Genomic DNA, 24,246 nt, shown 5'->3' on the forward strand with positions numbered 1-24,246 from the left:
CTCGGCAAGACTCTATTGTCAAATAAGGCCACATTCTTGCAGACCTGGGGTTAGGACTTGTACATATCTTTTTTTAGGGGGGACACAATTTTTTTTTTCTTTTTTTGAGACGGAGTCTCACTCTGTTGTCCAGGCTGGAGTGCAGTGGCACAAACTTGGCTCACTGCAACCTCCACCTTCCAGGTTCAAGCGATTCTCCTGCCTCAGCCTCCTGAGTAGCTGGGATTACAGGTGCACGCTGCCATGCCTGGCTAATATTTGTATTTTAGTAGAGATGGGGTTTCACCATATTGCCCAAGCTGGTCTCGAACTCCTGAGCTCAGGTAACTCACCGGCCTTAGCTTCTCAAAGTGCCAGGATTACAGGTGTGAGCCACTGTGCCCAGCTTGGGGGATGCAATTTAACCCACTACAAGGAACACTTTACATATAATTAAATTTATCAATTTTATGTCTTTCAGTTGACGAGTTTTGACAAATATATTCAGCAACAAAACTACCACCACAATCATGATGAATCACCCCAAAAAGTTGTCCTTGCCCCTTGGCAGTCCATCTGTTTCCCCACCCCAGCCTCTGGCAACCACTAATCTGCTTTCTTTTTTCCTTTTTTCTTTCCAACTCTCCAGGAGTGGGGGATGCAGTGTGCTGTGATGGAGCCTGTGAATAGTTACTGCACTCCAGTCAGAGCAAGACAGCAAGACCCTCTCTGTTTTTTTTTTTTTTTTTTTTTTTGAGACTGAGTCTTGCTCTGTAGCCCGGGCTGGAGTGCAGTGGCCGGATCTCAGCTCACTGCAAGCTCCGCCTCCCGGGTTTGCGCCATTCTCCTGCCTCAGCCTCCGGAGTAGCTGGGACTACAGGCGCCCGCCACCTCGCCCGGCTAGTTTTTTTGTATTTTTAGTAGAGATAGGGTTTCACCGTGTTAGCCAGGATGGTCTCGATCTCCTGACCTCGTGATCCGCCCGTCTCGGCCTCCCAAAGTGCTGGGATTACAGGCTTGAGCCACCGCGCCCGGCCTTTTTTTTTTTTTTTTTTTTTTGAGACAGAGTCTCTCTCTGTTGCACAGGCTGGAGTATGATGGTGTGATCTCAGCTCACTGCAACCTCTACCTCCTGGGTTCAAGCAATTCTCCTGCCTCAGCCTCCTGAGTAGCTGGGATTATAGATGCGTGCCACCACGCCCAGCTAATTTTTGTATTTATTATTATTATCGTTATTTTTGAAACAAAGTCTCACTCTTTTGCCCAGGCTGGAGTGCAGTGGTGTGATCTCAGCTCACTGCAACATTTGCCTTCTGGGTTCAAGTGATTCTCGTGAGTCAGCCTCCCGAGTAGCTAGGATTACAGGCATGCGCCACCACGTCTGGCTAATTTTTTTTTTTTTTTTTTTTTTTTTGAGACGGAGTCTCGCTCTGTCGCCCAGGCTGGAGTGCAGTGGCGCTATCTCGGCTCACTGCAAGCTCCGCCTCCCGGGTTTACGCCATTCTCCTGCCTCAGCCTCCCGAGTAGCTGGGACTACAGGCGCCCGCCACCTCGCCCGGCTAATTTTTTTGTATTTTTAGTAGAGACGGGGTTTCACCGTGTTAGCCAGGATGGTCTCGATCTCCTGACCTCGTGATCCGCCCGTCTCGGCCTCCCAAAGTGCTGGGATTACAGGCTTGAGCCACTGCGCCCGGCCATGTCTGGCTAATTTTTGTATTTTTAGCAGAGACGGGGTTTCACCATTTTGGCCAGGCTGGTCTTAAACTCCTGACCTCAGGTGATCCACCCACCTTGGCCTCCCAAAGTGCTGAGATTACAGGTGTGAGCCACCGCACCGGCCTAATTTTTGTAGTTTTAGTAGAGATGCGGTTTCACCATGTTTGCCAGGCTGGTCTTGAACTTCTGACCTCATGTAACCCACCCACCTCGGACTCTCAAAGAGCTAGGATTACAGGCATGAACTACCACGCCAGCCAGCAAGACCTTGTCTCTTGTCTCTAAAAAAAGAAAAGAAAAGAAAAGTTGCAGGAATAGTGCAACGAATAGCCTCCAAGTAGGCTTACAACGATGAATATTCTATTAGATTTTGCATTATGTTCCTTTCAGCCTACACACACCCATAAACATTTTGCTAAACCATTGGCTACTTCAGCTGGCATCTCCCTAGGATAAGGATGTTCTCCTACATAATCTCGAACATTATCTCATTCAAAAAAGTGAACACTGGTAAAATAGATACAATGACCGTATCTAATATACAGCCCATGTTCCCACTTTCAAATGTTCCCAGGAATGCCCTTTTTAGATTACTTTTTTAAAAATCCAGGATCCAGGCCAGGTGCGGTGGCTCACGCCTATAATCCCAGCACTTTGGGAGGTCCAGGTGGGTGGATCACCTGAGGTCAGGAGTTCAAGACCAGCCTGACCGACATGGTAAAACCCCATCTCTATTAAAAATACAAAAATTAGGCCAGGCGCAGTGTCTCACGCCTGTAATCCCAGCACTTTGGGAGGCCGAGGCGGGTGGATCACAAGGTCAGGAGATCGAGACCATCCTGGCTAACACAGTGAAACCCGTCTCTACTAAAAATACAAAAAATTAGCTGGGCGTGGTGGCGGGCGCCTGTAGTGCCAGCTACTCGGGAGTCTGAGGCAGGAGAATGGCGTGAACCCAGGAGGCGGAGCTTGCAGTGAGCCCAGATCGCACCACGGCACTCCAGCCTGGGCGACAGAGCAAGACTCCGTCTCAAACAAACAAACAAACAAACAAAAATTAGCCAGGCGTGGTGGTATACACCCATAACCCCTGCTAATCCGGAGGTTGAGAATCGATTGAACCTGGGAGGCAGAGGCTGCAGTAAGCCAAGATGGCATCACCACATTGTAGCCTGGGTGACAGAGCGAGGCTCTGTCTCAAAAAGAAAACAATTAAAAATCCAGGATCCAATCCAAGGTCATATATTTCATTTAGCCATCTTTTTTTTTTTTTTTTTTTTTTTTTTTTTTGAGATGGAGTCTTGCTCCGTCGCCCAGGCTGGAGTGCAGTGGCACAATATCGGCTCACTGCAAGCTCCGCCTCCCGGGTTCATGCCATTCTCCTGCCTCAGCCTCCCGAGTAGCTGGGACTACAGATGCCCACCACAACTCCCAGCTAATTTTTTTGTATTTTTAGTAGAGACGGGGTTTCACGGTGTTAGCCAGGATGGTCTTGATCTCCTGACCTCGTGATCTGCCCGCCTCGGCCTCCCAAAGTGCTGGGATTACAGGCATGAGCCACTGCACCCGGCCTTTAGCTGTCATTTTTATTTAGTCTCTCTTTTTTTCTAAGACAGAGTCTTGCTCTGTTGCCCAGGCTGGAGTGCAGTGGTGCGATCTTGGTTCACTGCAAGCGCTGCTTCCCGGGCTCACACAATTCTCCTGCCTTAGTCTCCCTAGTAGGTGGGACTACAGGCACCCACCACCACGCCCAGCTAATTTTTTGTATTTTTAGTAGAGATGGGGTTAGTCACCTTGCCATCTTCTGTGTCTTTCAGGGCATTCACATGTTTTGAATAATTCAGGCAGTTGTTTCTAAAATGTTTCTAAGACCAGGTGCAGTGCCTTGTTCCTATAATCCCAATGCTTTGGGAGGCCAAGGCAGGAGTATCAATTGAGCCCAGGAGTCCGAGGCTGCAGTGAGCTGTGATTGCGCCACTGGACTCCAGCATGGGTGTCAGAGCGTGACTCTGTCTAAGAAAAAAAAAATTATTTCTGAGATGTATCCAGGATGACGCATCTGGGTTGAGCTTGAGTTTATTAACCACTGTATAGTAACCCATCCAATGTTTAAACTCCTAGAAAAAAACAAAACAAAAAGATGAAAAAACAAAAATAACCCCCCCAAAACACAAAGAAAAAATAATAAATAAATAAAAGCAAACAAACAAACATAAAGAACGTAATATGATAAAAATAAACTCCCAGTATTTCTCCACTCCCATTTCTCATAGGAGTATGAGAGAACATCCTTGTACATAGATCTCCATAGACACACGGCGGAATTCTCACTCTGTCACCACCTAGAAGTCAAATTAGTGGGTGAGAGTTCCAGTAATCTCTTGTGGCATCACTACTCCACAATTTACAGGCTTATGACAACAGTTTGTGGCCAGGAGCAGTGGCTCATTCCTGTAATCTCAGCACTATGGGAGACTGAGGCAGGAGAATCACTTAAGCCCAGGAGTTCAAGACCAGCCCGGGCAACATAGTGAGACCCCGTCTCTCTCTCTCTCTTTTTTGATACGGAATCTCACTTTGTTGCCAGGCTGGAGGGCAGTGGCACGATCTCAGCTCACTGCAACCTCCACCTTCCGGGTTCAAGCAATTCTCCTGCCTCAGCTTTCCAAGTAGCTGGGACTTTTCGTTTTTTTTAGTAGAGACGAGGTTTCACCATGTTGGCCAGGATGGTCTCGATCTCTTGGTCTTGTGATCTGACCACCCTGGCCTCCCAAAGTGTTGGGATTACAGGCGTGAGCCACCACGCCTGGCCAATGAGACCCCAACTCTATAAAAATTAACTGAGCATGGTGGTGCATGTGTATAGTCTCAGCTACTTGGGGGCTAAGATGGAGGATTACTTGAGCCCAGGAGGTGGAGGCTGCAGTGAGCTGTGATTGTGCCACTGTACTCCAGCCTGGATGACAGAGGGAGACCCTGCCTTAAAATAAATAATAAATAAAAAGACAATTGGCTTTTCTTTCTCTCAGTTTTGCAGGCAGGTTGAGTTGTGTTGGGCAGTTCTTGCTGCCATGATCTCATTAAGTTGCAGGGAGACATGGCTGGGGCTGTTTATGCCCATGTCGAGTGCCTGGGCTGGATGGCTGGATCAGCGGGGCCCGGCAGCATTTCGCTCTCCACACAGCCTCTGCATGTGGCCTGCCTGGACCTCCTCACTGCAGGTCTGTCCCAGACTTCCTATATCATGGCCAACTTCTTCTAATATGAGGTTCCGGAAGGCTTTGGTAGAAGCTGTAAGGCTTCTTAAGACCTACCTTGGATGTCCTAGAACCATCACTTCTATACCATTCTGCTGGTCAAGGGAGGCACTGAGGCCCGCCCAGGCTCAGGCAGAGAAGATGAGATTCCACCTCTACTGAGAGGAGCAGCAAAGGAATGGCAGCCATCCTGATCACAGATGCCCGGCCCTTCGACGCTAGTCAGTATAGCCAAGCTGGTTTTCAAAGCACAGGTATTATCTTCATATTTTATTATTATTTTCTTGAGAGAGGGTCTTTCACTGTCACTGAGGCTGGAATGCAGTGGCATGATCATGGCTCATTGCAGCCTTCATCTCCCTGGCTCAAGCGATCCTCCCACCCTAGCCTCTCAAGTAGATGGGACTACAGGCACACGCCATTGTGCCTGCCTATTTTTATTTATTTATTCATTTATTTCAAGATAGAGTCGTGCTCTGTTGCCCAGGCTGGAGTGTAGTGGTGTGATCGTGGCTCACTGCAAACTCCACCTCCCGGGTTCAAGTGATTCTCCTGCCTCAGCCTCACCAGTAGCTGGGATTACAGGTGAGTGCCACCACATCTGGCTAATTTTTTGTACTTTTAGTAGAGATGGGGTTTCGCCACGTTGGCCAGGCTGGTCTGGAACTCCCGGCCTCAAGTGATCCACCCACCTCGGCCCCCCAAAGTGCTGGGATTACAGGCATGAGCCACCTTGCCTGGATTATTTATTTTATTGTTTTATTTTTATTTTATTTATTTATTTTTTGAGATGGAGTCTCTCTCTGTCACCCAGGCTGGAGTGCAGTGGCGCAGTCTCAGCTCACTGCAAGCTCCGCCTCCCAGGTTCATGCCATTCTCCTGCCTCAGCCTCCCGAGTAGCTGCGACTACAGGCGCCCGCCACCACGCCCGGTTAATTTTTTTATCTTTTTAGTAGAGACGGGGTTTCACCGTGTTGGCCAGGATGGTCTTCATCTCCTGACCTCGTGATCCACCCGCCTTGGCCTCCCAAAGTGCTGGGATTACATGGCTGAGCCACCGCGCCCGGCCAGCTTATTTATTTTTAAGACAGGGTCTCACTCTGTCACTTAGCTGGAGTGCAGTGGTGCAGGAACAGCTCACTGCAGCCTCAATGTCCCAGACACAGGTGATCCTCCTGCCTCAGCCTACCAAGTAGCTGGCACTATAGGTGTGCACCACCATTCCCAGCTAATTTGTGTATTTTTTGTAGAGATAGGGTCTCACTATATTGTCCAGGCTGGTCTCGAACGCCAGGGCCCAAGCTATCTGCCTGTATTGGCCTCCCAAAGTGCTGGGATTACAGGCATGAGCCACCATGCCTGGCCTAACGCATAGGCTTTAATTTATACTAGGTAATAAAGTATCCGACTCCCTTTCTGATGTTTTACAGCTGGCAGCTTTAAAGCCCCTGCCTCTCTTCTCCTTGTGCCCACATCTAGGCAAGCTAATCCGAAGGCCCTGGTGCTCTCTCCCTTGCACTACAGAGGAATTTAAATTAGGAAAGCCCTGACTGGTTGGAAGGGACCTTCATCCCACTTTATCCCCTAACAACAATAAAAGCCCCTCCTTGAATTACTTGAACCTGGGAGATGGAGGTTGCAGTGAGCCCGGATTGTGCCACTGCACTCCAGCCTGGGCGACAGAGTGAGATTCCATTAAAAAACAAAAAACAAAAAACCACACACACACACACACACACACACACAAAACAACAACAACAAAACCCTCCTTGCTCTCTCAAACCACTTTCAGAGCTGCCTGGGAGCCCACTCTGCTCTCCCAGAAAGCCTCATCGTTGAGTAATCAAACTCTTCTTATTCTCTTGGTGTGCTTGTGGCCTTATTGGTCTCTAATCTGAACCAAATTTGGGACATAGGGTAAATCACAAAACATGCTTCTATCTGCAGAGAGTGAATTTCTTTTTATTTATTTATTTTATTTCTATATGAACAAATGTTGCCTCTCCTGCAGAGCATCAATTTATTTCTTTCCATTTTTGGTAGAAATGGGGTCTCAGTATGCCGCCCAGGCTGGGTCTCCCTCAAATTCCAGGCCTTAAAGGATCCTCCTGCCGGCCGGGCGCGGTGGCTCAAGCCTGTAATCTCAGCACTTTGGGAGGCCGAGACGGGCGGATCACGAGGTCAGGAGATCGAGACCATCCTGGCTAACATGGTGAAACCCCGTCTCTACTAAAAAAAATACAAAAAACTAGCCGGGCGAGGTGGCGGGCGCCTGTAGTCCCAGCTACTCGGGAGGCTGAGGCAGGAGAATGGCGTGAACCCAGGAGGCGGAGCTTGCAGTGAGCTGAGATCCGGCCACTGCACTCCAGCCTGGGCAACAGAGCGAGACTCCGTCTCAAAAAAAAAACAAAAAAACAAACAAACAAAAAAGGATCCTCCTGCCTTGGCCTCCCAAAGTGCTGGGATTATAGGTGTGAGTCACCACACACCTGGCTACAGCACAAATTTCATCTGGGCCACACCTGGCCAATACTTGGCATTGTCAGACTTTAAAATTTTGCCAATCTGATGACAAACATGGGATCTGTTATGGAATAAATTGTGCCCTGTCAACATTCCTATGTTGAACCGGGATGGTGGCTCACGCCTGTAATCCTAGCACTATGGGAGCCTGAGGCAGGAGAACTGGTTGAGCCTAGGAGTTCAAGAAACCCCTGAGCAACACAGGGAGGCCCCATCTCTACCAGAAAAAAAAAAAAAAAAAGATGGGCATGGTGGCTTGGGCCAGTAGTCCCAGCTACTTGGGAGGCTGAGACAGGAGGACTGCTTGAGCCTAGAAGTTCGAGGATGCAGTAAGCCATGATCACACCACTGCACTCCAGCCTGGGAGACAGAGCAAGACCCCAGCTCGAAACCAACAGACAAACAAAAAACAAAACAAAACAAACAAAAACACCAGAGAGAGAAGAATAATTTGTATGTTAAAGCCCCAATACCTCAGAATGTGATTGTAGTTGGAGATAGAGCTGATCAAAAAGTGATTAAGTTAAAATGAGGCTTTTAGGGTGGTCCCTTGTAAGATGGCTTTTAGGGTGGTCCCTTGTAACATGATTGACTTCTTACAATAGGTCGATGGCCGGGGCGGTGGCTCACGCTTGTAATCCCAGCACTTTGGGAGGCCCAGGAAGGCGGATCACGAGGTCAGGAGATGGAGACCATCCTGGCTAACACGGTGAAACCCCGTCTCTACTAAACATACAAAAAATTAGCCGGGCCTGGTGGCAGGTGCCTGTAGTCCCAGCTACTTGGAGGCTGAGGCAGGAGAATGGCGTGAACTCGGGAGGCGGAGTTCGCAGTGAGCCGAGATCGCACCACTGCACTCCAGCCTGGGCAACAGAGCGAGACTCCGTCTCAAAAAAAAATAAAATAAAATAAAAAATAAAAAGTGGAGACCTCTGAGGTGTGCAGGTACAGGGGAACGACCGTCTGCGGGAACAGCAAGAGGACGCCCATCTGCACGCCCAGGAGGAGGCCTCAGGAGAAACCAGCCCCGCAGGCACCTTGATCTTGGCCTTTCAGCTTCCAGAACTGTGAGAACGTAAACTTCTGGTTGAGCCTCCCAGTCCGTGGTGTTTTTTTCTGGCGGCCCCTGCGAGCCGGCGCTGGATCGCAGTGTTTGCCTTTGCATCTCCAGCTCCGCATCCTGCTCGCTGTTTATTTTGTGAGCAGCCCCGGCGGGTGCACCTCAGCTGCTCCAGGACTGAGCAGTTAGTAACTCACACTCGCCCACCCGCCCTCCCCAGGAAGCCTCCCGCCCTCTTCCTCCAGTTCCTTCCCCACCTGTCCGGCCTCCTAGCCCTGTGGTCTCTGCGCGGAAGGGGGTGGCTCGCAGACCCCCAGGTCTCAGCTTCCCGGATCTCCGCCGCCCACTCACTCCCCGGTCTCCGGCTCCCGGCACTGGCCGGCGCTGCGGCTTCCGCGCAGTGGTTGCTGCATTTAAATGTCCGGCACCTGGGGAGACGGGCGCAGTCGCAGAGCAGCTCCTGTTCCTGGGATCTAGAGCGGCCCAAACCCCCGCTTGCCCAAGCCGAGTCCCGCGCGCAGCCCACGTGGGCTGGGGGACTGAGTATCCGGCCCTCTGGCAGCTGCAACCGCGCACAGCTGGAGCTGGCGGGGCAGAGGGCGGATCGGGACCCCGTAGGGAAGGAGGCTTCCTTCCCAGCCTCCTGCTGCCCGGAAATCCCCCCGGCTCTCAGACAACCCGCAGCACCGGTCCTGGGGGGAAGGAGCGGGGCGGGATACAGGGATGGGGAGGGCTGGCTAAGTCGGAGGCCCGGGCCGCCCTCCCCCAGGCCGCGCGGCTTCAAGAAAGCAGAAGCGAACCCTGCCCCGGGGAGTCCCACAGGAGGGGGGATCTAGGAAGAGAAACTTGCGAGCGAGGGAGTTGGAGCCGTGGACCCCCGGCCCCCGCCCGGGCGTCCTGCGTCGGAGGAGGGTCTCTGGGTCGGGCAGGGGCCACCTCTTGGCCCGCCCCTTGTCCCTGGACGTCCGAAGATTGGGCCATTTCCCTTGCCGCGCCCTTACCGCTTATCGGGGTGCGCCCGGCCCGGCCCGCCCCACCCAGCCCTCAGCTCGCGCCCAGAGAGGAGGGGCCGCCGGCGCAGAGCCCCGGGACCCCGAGAGGCTGCGCCGCTCCCGCGTCCTCTCTACCGTCCTGGGATTCCCAGGCCCACCCCACCCAGCGGCGCGACCCTGGCCCTCCTGGACCCTCCGTTGACTCCACTGCGCGCTTTCCAGGACCCTCGAACATACCCCAGCCCTCCAGCCCATCCCTCCCTGCTCCGTGCCGGGTGCCCCCGGCCCTCTCCAGACCCGGATCTCTTTCCCCAGGTTCCCGGGGAGGCCCCAGCCAGGCCCCCTTCGAACCCCGCCGGCGGCCAGGGCTGGGGCGCGCCATGCGGCTGCGGCTCCGGCTTCTGGCGCTGCTGCTCCCGCTGCTGCCACCACCCGCGCGCGCCCCGAAGCCCTCGGCGCAGGACGTGAGCCTGGGTGTGGTGAGCGCGGTGTCCGCAGGCTCTTGGGGTCTGCAGTTTCTTGGGGTCTGCAGGGAGATTGAGAGGGAAACCGGGTCCGGACTCCTGGGTCCGGAGAAAGCAGGGGCAAGATTCCAATATCCAAAGAGTGACTGAGGATGGAGTCTGGGCTCCCAGATTCTTGGTCTGTGGGGAGGTTTGGGGCTGGGATTTGGAGCTCTGGAAAGGAGCTGAGGTGAGGAGCTGAAGTCCAGACAAAGACTGACAAACCCGGGACTGAAGTGGGGACCTCCGGAGGGGAGCAGGCAGGCATCCGGGGCTGGGGCGCTCGGCTCTGAGTGCCTGAGACGGGCAGGGCTGCCAGGATGGTGGTGGGCAGGGAGAGCCCATACTTTTCACCAGCCCGCTTCACCTGTCCCCTCCGATGCCCTAGGACTGGCTGACGCGCTATGGTTACCTGCCGCCACCCAACCCTGCCCAGGCCCAGCTGCAGAGCCCTGCGAAGTTGCGCGATGCCATCAAGGTCATGCAGAGGTTCGCGGGGCTGCCTGAGACCGGCCGCATGGGTAGGTGGCCCCCACCCCTCCCCAGCCCTGCCTCTGCATACAGCCTGACCACCGCCCTACAGTCTTTAGACCTCGGCGTGCTCCTGGAACACGGAGCTGTGAAGATGCTGATTTCAGGCCCCAACCCCAGAGGGCCTCAGACATTCATCTCTCCATAAGCATTTATCAAGAACCTGGTGGCTCATGCCTGTAATCCCAGGGCTTTGGGAGGCGGAGACTCAAGGATTGCTTGAGGCCAGGAGTTTGAGACCAGCTTGGCCAACAAAGTGAGACGCCTCCCACTCTCTAAGGATTTTTTTTTTTTTTTTTTTTTTGATACAGAGTTTTGCTCTTGTTGCCCAGGCTGGAGTGCCATGGTAGGATCTTGGCTCACCGCAATCTCTGCCTCCCAGGTTCAAGTGATTCTCCTGCCTCAGCCTCCTGAGTAGCTGGGATTACAGGCATGCGCCACCACGCCAGGCTAATTTTGTATTTTTAGTAGAGAGGGGGTTTCTCCATGTTGGTCAGGCTGGTCTCGAATTCCCGACCTCAGGTGGCCAGCCTCCCAACGTGCTCGGATTACAGGTGTGCCACCGTGCCCAGCCCTCTAAGGATTTTTTTTTTTTTTTTTTTGAGACGGAATCTCACTCTGTTGCCCAGGCTGGAGTGCAGTGGCGCAATCTCGGCTCACTGCAAACTCCACCTCCCGGGTTCACACCCTTCTCCTGCCTCAGCCTCCGAGTAACTGGGACTACAGGTGCCTGCCACCCGGCCCGGCTAATTTTTTGTATTTTTAGTAGAGACGGGGTTTCACTGTGTTAGCCAGGATGGTCTCGATCTCCTTACCTCGTGATCCTCCCGCCTTGGCCTCCCAAAGTGTTGGGATTACAGGCGTGAGCCACCGCACCTGGCCTAAAGCCTGATTTTTTTAAACTTAGCCGAGTGTAGTGGCATAGGCCTGTGGTCCCAGCTACTCAGAACGCTGAGGTGGGAAGATTGCTTAAGCTCAGGAGTTCAAGGCTGCAATGAGCTATCATTGCACTACTGTTCTCTAACCTGGGCAACACATGGAGATCCAGTCTCTCTAACAAAATATACTTTGAGCATCTCTTAGATGGCATGCCCTTTCAGCTCCAATGGTATAGTGATAAATAAAGTAGGTAAAGTTCCTGCTCTCATGGAGCTAACTTTCTCGAGGGAGAGAGAGACAGATCAAGAACATAAATATGCAAGATAATTTCAGATAGTGGTGAGTGTTTGGAAAAAAATAAAATGCTATTGGCACCGAGGGGCTGGTCAGGTTAGGGTAGGTCCCTCTGAAAAGTGTCATATGAGCTGAGACCACAAAGAGGAGGAACCAGCCATGGGAAGATGTGGAAGAAGAATGTCCCGGGCAAGTGCAAAGACCCCATGGCACGCACAAGCTTGTGTGCCTGGAGCGAAAGGAGCATTGAAGAGCTCTGGCGAGAGGCCTCAGCCAAGGGCCCTGAAAGGTGATTGGGGTTGATTCCAACGGTGATTAGCAACTGCGCAAGTGTTCTCAGAAGGGAAGTAACTTGGAACTTGGTATGACTTGCAGTTCTTTTTTTTTTTTTTTTTTTTTTTTGACAGAGTCTCACTCTGTTGCACAGGCTGGAGTACAGTGGTGCAATCTCGGCTCACTGCAACCTCTGCCTCCCAGGTTCAAGTGATTCTCGTGCTTCAGCCTCCTGAGCAGCTGGGACTACAGGCACCCGCCACCATGCCCAGCTAATTTTTTTTTATGTGTAGTCGAGACAGGGTTTTGCCATGTTGGCCAAGCAGGTCTCAAACTCTGAGTCTCAAGCAATCAGCCCACCTTGGCTTCCCACAGTGCTGGGATTACAGGCATGAGCCACTGTGCCCGGCCTTGACTTGCAGTTTTAAGCTTCCTCTGAGTCCTGATGGAGAACGAAAGGCAGGAGCCCTGAGACCAGGCAGAAGATGGCTGCGGAGTCCACACGAGGGATGGTGGCAGGAGGATGGGTGGCATATGTGGCCAGGAGTAGTTAGATTCGGGGTGTATATTTTGGAGGCAGGGCCAAGGAACTCTTCTGTGGGGTTAAGTGGGTAAGAAGAGGGAATTTGAAGGATCTGGCTCACTACAAGGAAAGGTAGGCCCTTTCTCTGTCCTGGTGACTCACGAACAGCCTAGAACAGTGTCTGGCATCTATATGTCCTTCACTACTATTTGCTGTCTCAACAAATGAGATGCAGTTTGACCTTAATTTGGAAATGAGGCTACTGGGGATGGAGCCTGACTGGGAAAGGGGACCCCGGAGAGACCTAACCCCGGAGGAGGTGGCTTGCCACAGGAGGCTAGAGACCCAGCCGGCCTGGGGACTTTGGACTTAATCTGGGTTTGAGGAGAGCTTGGCAGTGATGGTGTGAGGCCTGCACAGCTCCCAGAGGGTTCCAGCCTCAAAGGTCCTCACTACATACCCAGGGTTCCTTTCTCCAGAGTCTGCCCACCAGGGCCCAGGAAAGCTGGATGCGAAATCCTGGCCTGAGCCTCTGAGCACCACCTGCATGCAGCCAGTTTGTCCCAGGCCAAGTGACGCTGCTCCAAAGGGCAGTGGGAATAGCTTGGTAGGAGCTGGCTTCTAGAGACAGACTGCCTGGGTTCAAATGTGGGCTGTGGGGCCTTCGAGGACACGTTTCTTAAGCCCTCTGAGCCTCAGTTTTCCCATGTAGAAAGTTGACTGGTGCTATGATTAAGGCAGGCTCTCCTATTGTGCACCCCTTTCCCCCACATCGCCAAATGTCTCCCACAGACCCAGAGACAGTGGCCACCATGCGAAAGCCCCGCTGCTCCCTGCCTGACGTGCTGGGGGTGGCGGGGCTGGTCAGGCGACGTCGCAGGTATGCTCTGAGCGGCAGCGTGTGGAAGAAGCGAACCCTGACATGGAGGTAGGTCCCGGGGCCCACCCGCACCCTGGGTCTGCCTGCTGGGCTCCAGCTTTGAATGGCTGCCTACTCCCTCCACGGCTACCCTTACGCCTTGCTCCCCTCTCCCCAGGGTACGTTCCTTCCCCCAGAGCTCCCAACTGAGCCAGGAGACCGTGCGGGTCCTCATGAACTATGCCCTGATGGCCTGGGGCATGGAGTCAGACCTCACATTTCATGAGGTAGATTCCTCCCAGGGCCAGGAGCCCGACATCCTCATCGACTTTGCCCGCGCCTTCCACCAGGACAGCTACCCCTTCGACGGGTTGGGGGGCACCCTAGCCCATGCCTTCTTCCCCGGGGAGCACCCCATCTCTGGGGACACTCACTTTGACGATGAGGAGACCTGGACTTTTGGGTCAACAGGTAAAATCTCCTTTCTTATGAGAGATCCTCTTGCCAGGTCTGGTCTCGGCCAGAATAAGTTTTCTGGGAGGCTGAGGCGGGCGGATCACAAGGTCAGGAGATCGAGACCATCCTGGCTAACACGGTGAAACCCCGTCTCTACTAAAAATACAAAAAATTAGCTGGGCGCGGTGGCGGGTGGCCTGTAGTCCCAGCTACTCCGGAGGCTGAGGCAGGAGAATGGCGTGAACCCAGCGGAGCTTGCAGTGAGCCGAGATCGCGCTGCTGCACTCCAGCCTGGGCCACAGAGCCAGACTCCGTCTCAAAAAAAAAAAAACAAAAAAACCCCACAAGGTCTCGCTCTGTTCCTTAGGTTAGAGTGCAGTGGTGCAATCAGAGCTAACTGCAACCATGAACTTCTGGCTCAAGCAATCCTCCCACCTCAGTCTCCAGAGTAGCTGGGATCACTGGTGCACACCTTCATACCTGGCCTTTTTTTTTTTTTTTTTTTTTTTTTTACCTTTTGTAGAAACAGGATCTCATTATCTTGCTCAGGCTGGAGTGCAATGGCACGATCATAGCTCACTTCAGCCTTCACCTCCTGGGCTCAAGCAATCCTCCTTCCTCGGCCACCCACGTAGCCAGGACCACAGATGTGCACCACCACACCTGGCTAGTTTTAAAATTTTTTGTAGAGACCAGGCTTCACTGTGTTGCCAGGGCTGGTCTTGAACTCCTGGGCTCAAGTAATCCTCCCATCTTGGTCTCTCAAGGCGTTGAGATTATAGGCATGAGCCACCACTCCTGGCCAATAATTAGGTTTAAGTTATATTTATTGATGGAGGCTCTATCATCTAGGGGGTCTCCAGAGAAACAAAACCAATAAGATGTGTGTGTGTGGGATGTGTCTGTGTGTGTATGTGTGTGTGGGGAGGGGTGTGTGTGTGTGTGTGTGTGTATGTAAAGAGATTTATTTTAAGGAATTGGCTCATGTGATTGTAGGGGCTAGCAAGTCCAAAATTTGTATGGCAGGCTGGCAACTCTGGATTTCAGTGACAGTCTGGAGGCAGAATTCCTTCCTCTCCAGAAAACCTTAGCTTTTGCTCTCAAGGCCTTGAACCGATTGGCTCTGCCCCCGCCCCACCCCCAGCCACACTATGGAGCATGATCTACTTGACTTAAGGTCAACTGATTGTAGATGTTAATTGCATCTACAAAGCACCTTCACCATAGCATCTAGACTGGTGTTTCACCAACCAGCTGGGCACGACAGCTGGGCCAAATTGACCATCACAGAGGACTAGCAGGTGCTTAGCTCCAATGCAGAGCTGGGGGCTTACAGAGATGAAAACAAACCTCTACCTGGCAGCTGAGTCAGAAGAGTGACTGGCAATGACAAAACCCACAGTGACACAGCTGCACAGAGTCCCAGCAGAGGAAGTCCTCAAGCCTGCAGGGGCTCAGAGATGTTGGCCCAAAGCTCTTGGGCAAGAGGAGGCTTCCTAGAGGAGGTGACTTCATTCCCTCAATATATATATGAATATAGGCCGGGCGCCGTTGCCTCCGCCTGTAATCCCAGCACTTTGGGAGGCACAGGCAGGCAGATCACCTGAGGTCAGGAGCTTGAGACCAGCCTGACCAACATGTTGAAAGCCCGTCTCTACTAAAAAATACAAAAAATTAGCCGGGTGTGGTGGCACACACCTGTAATCCCAGCTGCTGGAGAGACTGAGGCAGGAGTATCTATTGAATCCAGGAGGCAGAGGTTGCAGTGAGCCGAGATCGTGCCACTGCACTCTAGCCTGGACAACAAGAGCAAAACTCCATCTCAAATATATATATATGTGAATATCCACACATACACACTGAGCGCCTACTAGCACAAGACCAGACATACAGGGTTCCGCTCTCCCCGGGCACACAGGGTTGAGATCCAATAGGAAGGCAGCGAGTCAGCTCAGTCAAGGGTACGAGGAGCCAGTGAACAGGGAAATGACCCGGGACATCTGAGGCCGGACGCCAAAACTATGGCATCAGTAGGGAGACTGCAGAAGGTGGCAGGTCCCAGATCACCAAGGACCTTGAAAGCATGTGGAAGACTGTTCAGTTGGGGAATCATTAAGGGGTTTTGCATTCTGGAACTATCATCAACTTCAGCGGGGTCCGGGGGTAGGATAGAGGCAGGGAGGCAGGAAGTTCTCGCACGGTCCAGGCACGAGATGGTGGAGTGTGCTCCCGGGGAAGGGGGCAGTGAATGGATCTAAGGGAGGTTCAGTTACGATGGGCACGGATTGAGATCTGGCTGGATCCTGGTGACAGGAGAGATGAGGCTGGGGCCTTTGGAGGATGGTGTCCTAGTGGTGCTGTTAATGCAGGTGGGAGAGTGGGAGAGGGAGGAGCAGGCTTGCAGAAGGCAGGCATGAGTGCAGGTCTGGGTGGGAGTCTGCAGAGCTCCGGGCTGGCCATGCAGGTGGGGCCCAGGAAGTTGAGGATCCTGCCCTAGAGCTTGGTCTCCTCTGTCTGAGGTCAGGTTCCCTAGAGGTGGAGCTCCAGAGGGAAATTCTTGTGCAAGCAGTTTCTCAGGGGCCATGTGCTGAGGGCGATGGTAAGCAGGAACAGTCTAGAAGCTGAGTGAGGATGTGGTCTCAGCTGGAGCCTGATCCCATGGGAGCTCTGCAGCAGGGATGGCAATGCCAGGGAGGCGATCCCGCCTGAGGCCAGGCCCAGCTCTTTGTAGCCCCATATTAACTACATTGGCTGTGGGCTGCTGGGGAGCCTGAGTGACGGGGGGAGAGGGGCAGCCAGGGAGGTGCCTAGGTCCTGCGGAGGGCTTGGGCGAGGCAAAAGCTGGGGAGGCTGTGTGCCGCAACATTAACATGTGGGCTTCAGCCAGGCGTGGAGGCACATGCTTGTAGTCCCAGCTACTCAGGAGGCTGAAACGGGAGGATTGCTTGAGTCAGGGAGGTTGAGACTGTAATGAGCTGTGTTCACACCACTGCACTGCGGCCTGGGTGACACAGTGAGACCCTGTCACACACAAAAGGAGGATGTGGGCTTCAAAGTTGAATTCAAGTAAGTCAGGGTTCTTCCCCTCGTAATGAATAACTTCCTTCACCTCATTGTCTCAGGTTCCTCGCCTGAGAAATGCAAGGAGAATGGTGCCTGCTGGTGGCATGGGCTTGCCGATGAAATGAGCGATTCACCCGTGCCTCTCAGCACAGGGCCTGCCCCGGGCCACATAGTGTGCATTGCCATCTGCTGTCAGAGCTGGGCTAGTGGCCGCCTTGAGAGCCAGCAGTCCATGGGGGCTGGCAAGCTTCTGGGAGGAAAGGGTGGAACGTGACGGTCAGATACAGAGCTACAGAGAACCCCACCATGAAGGGGTAGGTGGCATCAACAGAGATGGAGAAAGACTGAGCCCAAAGGTGATCAACAACAAGAGTGAAGGAGGAAGTGGTCAGCCGTGGCTGGGACAAAAACAAGCCCAGTAAATTACATTGGCTTGTATTTGGTCATCCAGGGACAAAGTCACCTTTTTAGTGCCTGTAGACCCAGCGCGTTGGGGAAGAATTTAGGCCACAGTGGGCTTAGGCATGAGAGGAGCAGAGGAAGTGAAGATTGAGTTGAGACCACTGGCTGGAGAACTTGACTGGGAAGGGAGGGCAGAGAGCCGCGTGGGGTGAGGGGAGGGAATAGGTCCAATGAGCGTCTTAGGATGAGGGAGTTGTGAGCACTGAACACTGGATGAGCTGATACAAAGAAGGGGTCAGGGATGGATGGACTGACAGATGCATGCACAGAGGCAGGGATGGATGGATGGACAGATGCATGCACAGAGGCAGGGATGGATGGACAGATGCATGCACAGAGGCAGGGATGGATGGACAGATGCATGCACAGAGGCAGGGATGGATAGACTGACAGATGCATGCACAGAGGCAGGGATGGATGGACTGACAGATGCATGCACAGAGGCAGGGATGGATGGACGGACAGATGCATGCACAGAGGCAGGGATGGATGGACAGATGCATGCACAGAGGCAGGGATGGATGGACAGATGCATGCACAGAGGCAGGGATGGATAGACTGACAGATGCATGCACAGAGGCAGGGATGGATGGACTGACAGATGCATGCACAGAGGCAGGGATGGATGGATGGACAGATGCACGCACAGAGGCAGGGATGGATGGATGGACAGATGCACGCACAGAGGCAGGGATGGATGGACAGATGCATGCACAGAGGCAGGGATGGATGGACGGACAGATGCATGCACAGAGGCGGGGGATGGATGGATGGAAGGATACATGTCCAGAGGCAGGGATGGATGGGTGGGTAGATTGGATGGACAGATGAGGGTAGGTTGTTCTTGTCCTGGAGGAGGTGATCCAGGCTAAGTCTTCACACTGAGCACAGCAAGAGGCAGGAGGTGAGCATGGGGAGATGCAGCTGTGTGCCCCAGTGCACCGGAAGTTACAGATAACATTGATGTCCTGTCTTGATGAAACAGGAAACACATTTATCATCTGAGAATTGGGGGCTGGGGTTGACTGGAAGCTCGAGGGGCTGTGAGCCTGCCATGGGGCTGAGGGAAGCGTGCAGGAGCTGCCTGCCAGAGCCTGGGGCAAGGATGATAGGAGGTACTGGGGCCCCTGTGGACTGCCCTCTGAGAATCTCGTAGGGCTGGGGCTGCACAGTTGTGGTTGTGTAATTTCCCCGAGATGCATGGCGTGACAAGGGTGCAGGAAGGGGTGCAGGGTCCGGAAGCTCAGTACGGCCAAGGAGAGACAAGGCAGGGAAGAAGGTGAGAGATGAATGATATCGCTCTGATTGAAACACCAAACTTCCCCCAGTTTCTCAGAAAAAGAACTCAGAGCAACAAGAGAACCTACAGTCGACAGGGAAATTCATCAGTGCAGATGTGATTTGACCAAGACCATTGAAACCCCTGATGAAAGGCAGGCCGGCAGAGCCAGGGTACCTGGCCACCTACCTTGAAGTCTCTGTGCCTCAGTTTCCTCCTCTGTAAAATGGGCTTAGGAGACAGGTTTGGTGAGAAGTGAATGAAAACGTGTTTGCTACCCCTCTTAGGACTCACGTTTCATGCTTAGACGCTCAGCAAGTGGCTTTAGCGAGTGCGATAAGTTTGCTTTTCAGTTCACCAGGTCGTTACCTACAAGCCTGCCCTGAACAGTGCTGACCTTAGTTGGAGATGGCCATGAAACTCATCCGCATGGGGCCATCGGGGCCTCCCTGTGGTGCTGCGGGGCTGTGTCTCTGTCTTGGTCTCTTCTGGCCTCTCAGCAGCCGGAGCAGGAGGCAGCAGGCGGCTCACCAGTTGATGAGGAGCTGGGCTTCAGCCAGGCTGGCATGTGAATCCTCTGGGTCCTGGCGGTCCTGAGCACCTGAGCTGAATCTGGAGGGAAGAGGCTGCTGTGGTGGGAAGAGGCTGGGAGTGAGGCCGGGTGCTGGGGCCAGCAGGCTGTGGTCTGAGAGTGCCTGCCAGAGGAGCTCTGTGTTCCCAAGGAGATGCAGGAAGACTTGGGGTGGGGGTGGTACAGGGTAGGATGAGGAGGGGTAGAGGCTGTGGACAGGGAGATGGGGAGGGGGGATGGAGGACTCAAGGAATGTAAGGGGTATGACTTGAGGAGGGATGGGGGTAGGAATGGGGTAGGAGGCAGGAATGGGAGAAGGTCTTGGGTCGAGGACATGGACCTACATCCCCAGCGGATGGGGGTGGCAAGGGGGAGAGGGGTGGGAGTCGCTGACCATAGACTGTAGCTGGGAGGAGGGGATGCTCCCAGGGCTGGGGCTGTCTGCAGAGAATGGCACGCACCTTGTAGGCTCCTGCCCTCGCCCCACCGCCCTCTCAAGTTTCTTTTATTTTGTGTTTTCTTTTTTTGAGACGGAGTCTTGTTCTGTCGTCCAGGCTGGAGTGCAATGACACGGTCATGGGTCACTGCAGCCTTGACCTCCCGGGCTCCAGCAATACTCCTGCCTCCCTGCCTCAACTTGGGACCTGAGTAGCTGGGACTACAGGCGTGCGCCACCATTCCTGGCTAATTTTTTTATTTTTATTTTTATAGGGATGGGGATCTCCTTATGTTGTCCAGGCTGGTCTTGAACTCCTGGGCTCAAGCTATCCTCCCACCCAGGACGCCAAAAGTGCTGGGATTATAGGTGTGAGTCACCACATCCAGCTCCTCCCCTCAAACTTCTGTGCAAAAAGTGCTCCCTTCCCAGAGGAGGGGCTCCATCTGTGTGTAAGGTGGCCTCTTCCTCTGCGTGTTCTCTGGGTCTTTTCAGCCTTGTGGTCCAGTGTCCAGCACAGCCATGCTGACTGGGTGACGAGACAGGGATGATGGAGAGTTCAGGGGGGTCCCGGGCAGAGGAGGCTGGGGCCACCTCTGGAGGGTGTCCTGCTGTTCCTGTTGGCCATAGCCGCACTCGCAGGGCCTTCCTGTGCCCCCTTTCCCCAGGCAGGGGCAGCCTCAGCTTCCGTCCACTTTCTCCTGCAGACGGCGAGGGGACGGACCTGTTTGCCGTGGCTGTCCATGAGTTTGGCCACGCCCTGGGCCTGGGCCACTCCTCAGCCCCCAACTCCATTATGAGGCCCTTCTACCAGGGTCCGGTGGGCAACCCTGACAAGTACCGCCTGTCTCCGGATGACCGTGATGGCCTGCAGCAGCTCTATGGTAGGAGGAGAGGGACCCGCCGTGAAACCATCATTGCCCCATCCAGTGTCCTCTGCAGCAGGCCAGGGGACCCACACTTGCTTGACTCTTTCCCCACAGGGAAGGCACCCCAAACCCCATATGACAAGCCCACAAGGAAACCCCTGGCTCCTCCTCCCCGGCCCCCAGTCTCACCCCCAGACAGGTGAGTCCCCCACTAAATGGGTGACCTTGGGTGACCAGCTGCCCAGCCTCAGTGTCCTCTGAGATGGGGATGGTGGGTGTCTCCGCCTTGGAGGAAACAAGCCCCCTACCCCGCTCACCTTTCCTTTCCTCCCCAGCCCATCCTTCCCCATCCCTGATCGATGTGAGGGCAATTTTGACGCCATCGCCAACATCCGAGGGGAAACTTTCTTCTTCAAAGGTGAGTCATTTCATGTGGCCTCATGTATGTTGGCTTCCTGCCCACTTCAGTGACCCACTGGGGTTGTGGGCTTACCCTGGAAGTGGAACTTTTTTCTTCTTCTTTGAGACGGAGTCTTGCTTTGTTGCCTGGGCCAAAGTGCAGTGGTGTGATCATGGCTCACTGCAGCCTCAAAATACGGGGATCAAGTGATCTTCCCACCTCAGCCTTCCTAGTAGCTGGGACCACAGGCACATGCCAACATGCCTTGCTAGTAATTTATTTTTTTATTTTGTAGAGATGGGGTCTCACTATATTGCCCAGGCTGGTCTCAATCTCCTGGCTCAAGTGAGTCTCCATTGTCAGCCTCCCAATGTGCTGGCATTACAGGTCTGAGCCACCAGGCACGGCCCTGGGACTTTTAGTGCTAAAAAGGGAAAAGTCCCAGGCAGGCCAGGATGGGCTGGTCACCCTAGATCCATTGCGCCCTTGATTTCCAGATGGGACCCCTCCCTACCCAGCCACACACGCTGCGGGAGGAGACCTCCTGCTGTCTCATGCCTTCCTGTGAACCCCTTTGTGCCCTGCAGGCCCCTGGTTCTGGCGCCTCCAGCCCTCTGGACAGCTGGTGTCCCCGCGGCCTGCGCGGCTGCACCGCTTCTGGGAGGGGCTGCCTGCCCAGGTGAGGGTAGTGCAGGCCGCCTATGCCCGGCACGGAGACGGCAGAATCCTTCTCTTCAGCGGTGAGTGGGGCCGGCCGTGGAGCGCGCTGGGGCCGGCGCGGGGAGCCCACGCTGACCTCCCGGCCTCCGCTCTGCAGGGCCCCAGTTCTGGGTGTTCCAGGACCGGCAGCTGGAGCGCGGGGCGCGGCCGCTCACGGAGCTGGGGCTGCCCCCCGGGGAGGAGGTGGATGCCGTGTTCTCGTGGCCACAGAACGGGAAGACCTACCTGGTCCGCGGCCGGCAGTACTGGCGCTACGATGAGTCGGCGGCGCGCCCGGACCCTGGCTACCCTCGCGACCTGAGCCTCTGGGAAGGCGCGCCCCCCTCCCCTGACGATGTCACCGTCAGCAACGCAGGTGGGAAGCGCGGTGACCTGCGGGTTACTGGGCCTGGCGTGGGGAGAGGGGTGTGGGGAATGGGGACATGGAGACCACCCTGCGGGGATGGGGGTCCTTGGGCAGCAGGGAGGGGGGGCGGGGCGGGGCGGGACCGGGACTCAAGCTCTGCTCTCCCAGGTGACACCTACTTCTTCAAGGGTGCCCACTACTGGCGCTTCCCCAAGAACAGCATCAAGGCCGAGCCGGACGCCCCCCAGCCCATGGGTCCCAACTGGCTGGACTGCCCCGCCCCAAGTTTTGGTCCCCGCGCCCCCAGGCCCCCCAAAGCGACCCCCGAGTCCAGAGCCTGCGATTGTCAGTGCGAGCTCAACCAGGCCGCAGGACGGCGGCCCGCTCCCCTCCCGCTGCTCCTCTTGCCCCTGCTGGTGAGGGTTGTCGCCTCCTGCTGATGGGGGGAGCGATCCAGACGGAACAGCGCCCGCCACGGCCGAGTCCCCCGCAGCTGGACCTGGTCGGGGGTTGTGAGGCGCTGGGCGGAGGCCCCTTGTCTGTTCCCACAGACTGGGGCTTGGGCGCGGACTAAGCGGGGTGGATCTCCCGCGCAGGGGCGGCGGCAGCGGGGACTGGTCGCCCTGGCGCTGGGCTCAGTCTCCGCGGGATCTCCCGCCCGCTGCGATGCCACCTGAACCGGCCGCCAGGGGGCGCGCGCGCGCGCGCTGGGTCCACGTGTCGGTCGCCGCCCCCGTCGTTCCCTCGCGGCAGCCGCCCGGGGGATAGGACCGAGCCCGGGGAGGACAAGGGGCGGGTCTGCGGCCTCACCCGGAGGGTCGGCGGTCCCTGGCCGCGAGCTGCCCCCGAAGGACTGTCCTTTTCCAGGAAAAGGCAGCTTTTCTCGGAGCGCAGTCCCGGGACTCTCCGCAGCCCCGCCCTGCCTGGCCACTGTGCCTGGCGTTCCTGGGTCGTTAGAGGACAGGCTTTACTGCGAAGCTGGGCCCTGCCCTCTCCCACCCGCAGTTTCTCACCCCGTTCTGCTCCCACGATGCCCCTCTACAGTCATTGCCACATTGGTGGGAACCTGGGACCCAGACCCGGAACCAGCCCAGATACCACCCTTGAGGACCCATGCGCCACGTCCTGGGTGGTGGCATCAGTGGCTGGAGGGATGATCCTTGCTCTCCAGACCCTGTTAACCTTGTTTCCATTCCTCCCCTGCCGCCCATCTCCTCCTCCTCAGGCCACCCAGCCTGGGCACCTCCCTGGGCCCAGAACTGCCTCCCATTGAATGGAGCACCCTTCTATCCCCAAGAACCCCTTCCCTGCTTGCACCCTGGAGAGAACAGCTTAACTCCCATCAACTCAATGCTGGTGGAAAGACAGGGACGGAACCGTGGCTCAGGCCTGGTCATTGCCCCCTCAGCACTCTCTCCTGGAAGGCCTTAGTTCTAGAGTGAGGGGTGGGTGGAACCTGGGGGCACCTGATTCACCCTGTCCCTACTCCCCACAGTTTTAGGATCTAAATGATTGCCTCTGGAACTATTTTTCTAGGCTATCCCACATCAGGATCACTGGGAAATTTAAGTTTGCAGATCCCACACCTCACCCTGAATCCTCACTCAGGGTGGGGTCAGGAATCTGCATTTTAACTAGTTGCGGGGATTGTGGGGGGCAGTAGCTGACTGTCTCGTGGTGTTTCTGTGGCTCTGAAGTGTTCCCCCATCCCAGGACCAATCTCTTCATATCTTCTCTACAGAGCCACACTGACGGCCTGACCCCCATGGGTAGTCACTTGGGGGCCACTTCCTAAGTTGCTGTCCAGCCTCCGTGACCCCCTAGTGCTTCCTGGAGCTGAGGCTGTGGGCAGCCATCCCCGCGACCAGGGAATGGTTTCCCCCAATTTCTCATACAAACAGATCAGCATGAGGACAGAGGCAGGAGACTTTGGTCAGTCAGTTACCTGGGAATTCTGGGCTGCTGGGAAATGATTTGGGCCTCTGTCAGTTTCTTTTCCATGTATGAGGAGGGAGAAATTTGTATTTTAGAAACTTATTCATCCCAGTCAGGACAATAAAAATGAATGGACAAAAAGCCCTTTCATTCTTCTGAGCATTGATGGACTTAGGGAGAAGTGTGGTGGCGGGAACTGGACGACCTGAATCTCCCTGCTTTGCAGAAGAAGGAATCCAGGGTTGATGGAGAATCTAAGAAGGAAGAGTGGGGCTGGGTGTGGTGGCTTACACCTTAATCTTAGCATTTTGGGAGACCAA

The 24,246-nt window shown here is 54.8% G+C and overlaps 3 protein-coding genes across 13 annotated transcripts in view; 1 reads left to right on the forward strand and 2 right to left on the reverse strand.

Annotated features, from left to right (window-relative positions):
* BICDL2 (BICD family like cargo adaptor 2) overlaps positions 1–9,429 on the reverse strand; it is a 24,876-nt gene extending 15,447 nt beyond the window's left edge. Inside the window, exons 1-3 of one of the 7 annotated variants that reach the window (XM_077985337.1) lie at positions 8,793–9,429; positions 3,489–3,704; positions 1,905–1,976 (exon numbers count right to left, since the gene is read on the reverse strand). The gene's annotated coding sequence lies outside the window, so the exon portion shown is untranslated. Of the gene's footprint in view, positions 1–1,769; positions 1,977–3,488; positions 3,709–8,792 lie in introns of those variants that run through there. The other 6 variants (XM_077985338.1, XM_077985340.1, XM_077985339.1 and 3 more) reach the window with 6 other exon arrangements.
* MMP25 (matrix metallopeptidase 25) lies at positions 9,114–24,067 on the forward strand. 5 transcript variants are annotated; one of them, XR_013411445.1, is made up of 10 exons: positions 9,114–10,006; positions 10,419–10,551; positions 13,323–13,458; positions 13,568–13,860; positions 20,364–20,540; positions 20,640–20,724; positions 20,861–20,992; positions 21,465–21,665; positions 21,743–22,000; positions 22,160–24,067. XR_013411445.1 is itself a non-coding variant. In XM_001091146.5 (10 exons), the coding sequence occupies exons 1-10, from the start codon at positions 9,908–9,910 to the stop codon at positions 22,429–22,431; spliced, it is 1,689 nt and encodes a 562-aa protein (XP_001091146.2). In that variant the 5' UTR covers positions 9,114–9,907; the 3' UTR covers positions 22,432–24,067. The 5 variants fall into 5 exon arrangements, 4 of the variants coding, with proteins under 4 accessions (XP_001091146.2, XP_077841460.1, XP_077841459.1 ...); XM_001091146.5 differs by having other exon boundaries at positions 20,861–20,943; positions 21,513–21,665; XM_077985334.1 differs by having other exon boundaries at positions 9,344–10,220; positions 20,861–20,943; positions 21,513–21,665.
* Positions 17,198–18,293, reverse strand: LOC106994931 (uncharacterized). The gene is given in 2 exon segments (XM_077985345.1): positions 17,198–17,710; positions 17,712–18,293. Coding segments are annotated over 2 exon segments (822 nt in total). The 5' UTR covers positions 18,155–18,293; the 3' UTR covers positions 17,198–17,331.
* Positions 24,068–24,246: the final 179 nt, after the last annotated feature.

Source organism: Macaca mulatta, chromosome 20 (assembly GCF_049350105.2).
Source record: "Macaca mulatta isolate MMU2019108-1 chromosome 20, T2T-MMU8v2.0, whole genome shotgun sequence".
Classification (NCBI taxonomy): Eukaryota; Metazoa; Chordata; class Mammalia; order Primates; family Cercopithecidae; genus Macaca; species Macaca mulatta.

Bases quoted from the DNA above. Each gene is read 5' to 3' on its own strand.
- MMP25 (XM_001091146.5), top strand. From the start codon at position 9,908: ATGCGGCTGCGGCTCCGGCTTCTGGCGCTGCTGCTCCCGCTGCTGCCA. The intron at 10,552-13,322 runs GTAGGTGGCCCC...TGTCTCCCACAG, and splicing joins GCCTGAGACCGGCCGCATGG to ACCCAGAGACAGTGGCCACC. The intron at 22,001-22,159 runs GTGGGAAGCGCG...CTGCTCTCCCAG, and splicing joins TGTCACCGTCAGCAACGCAG to GTGACACCTACTTCTTCAAG.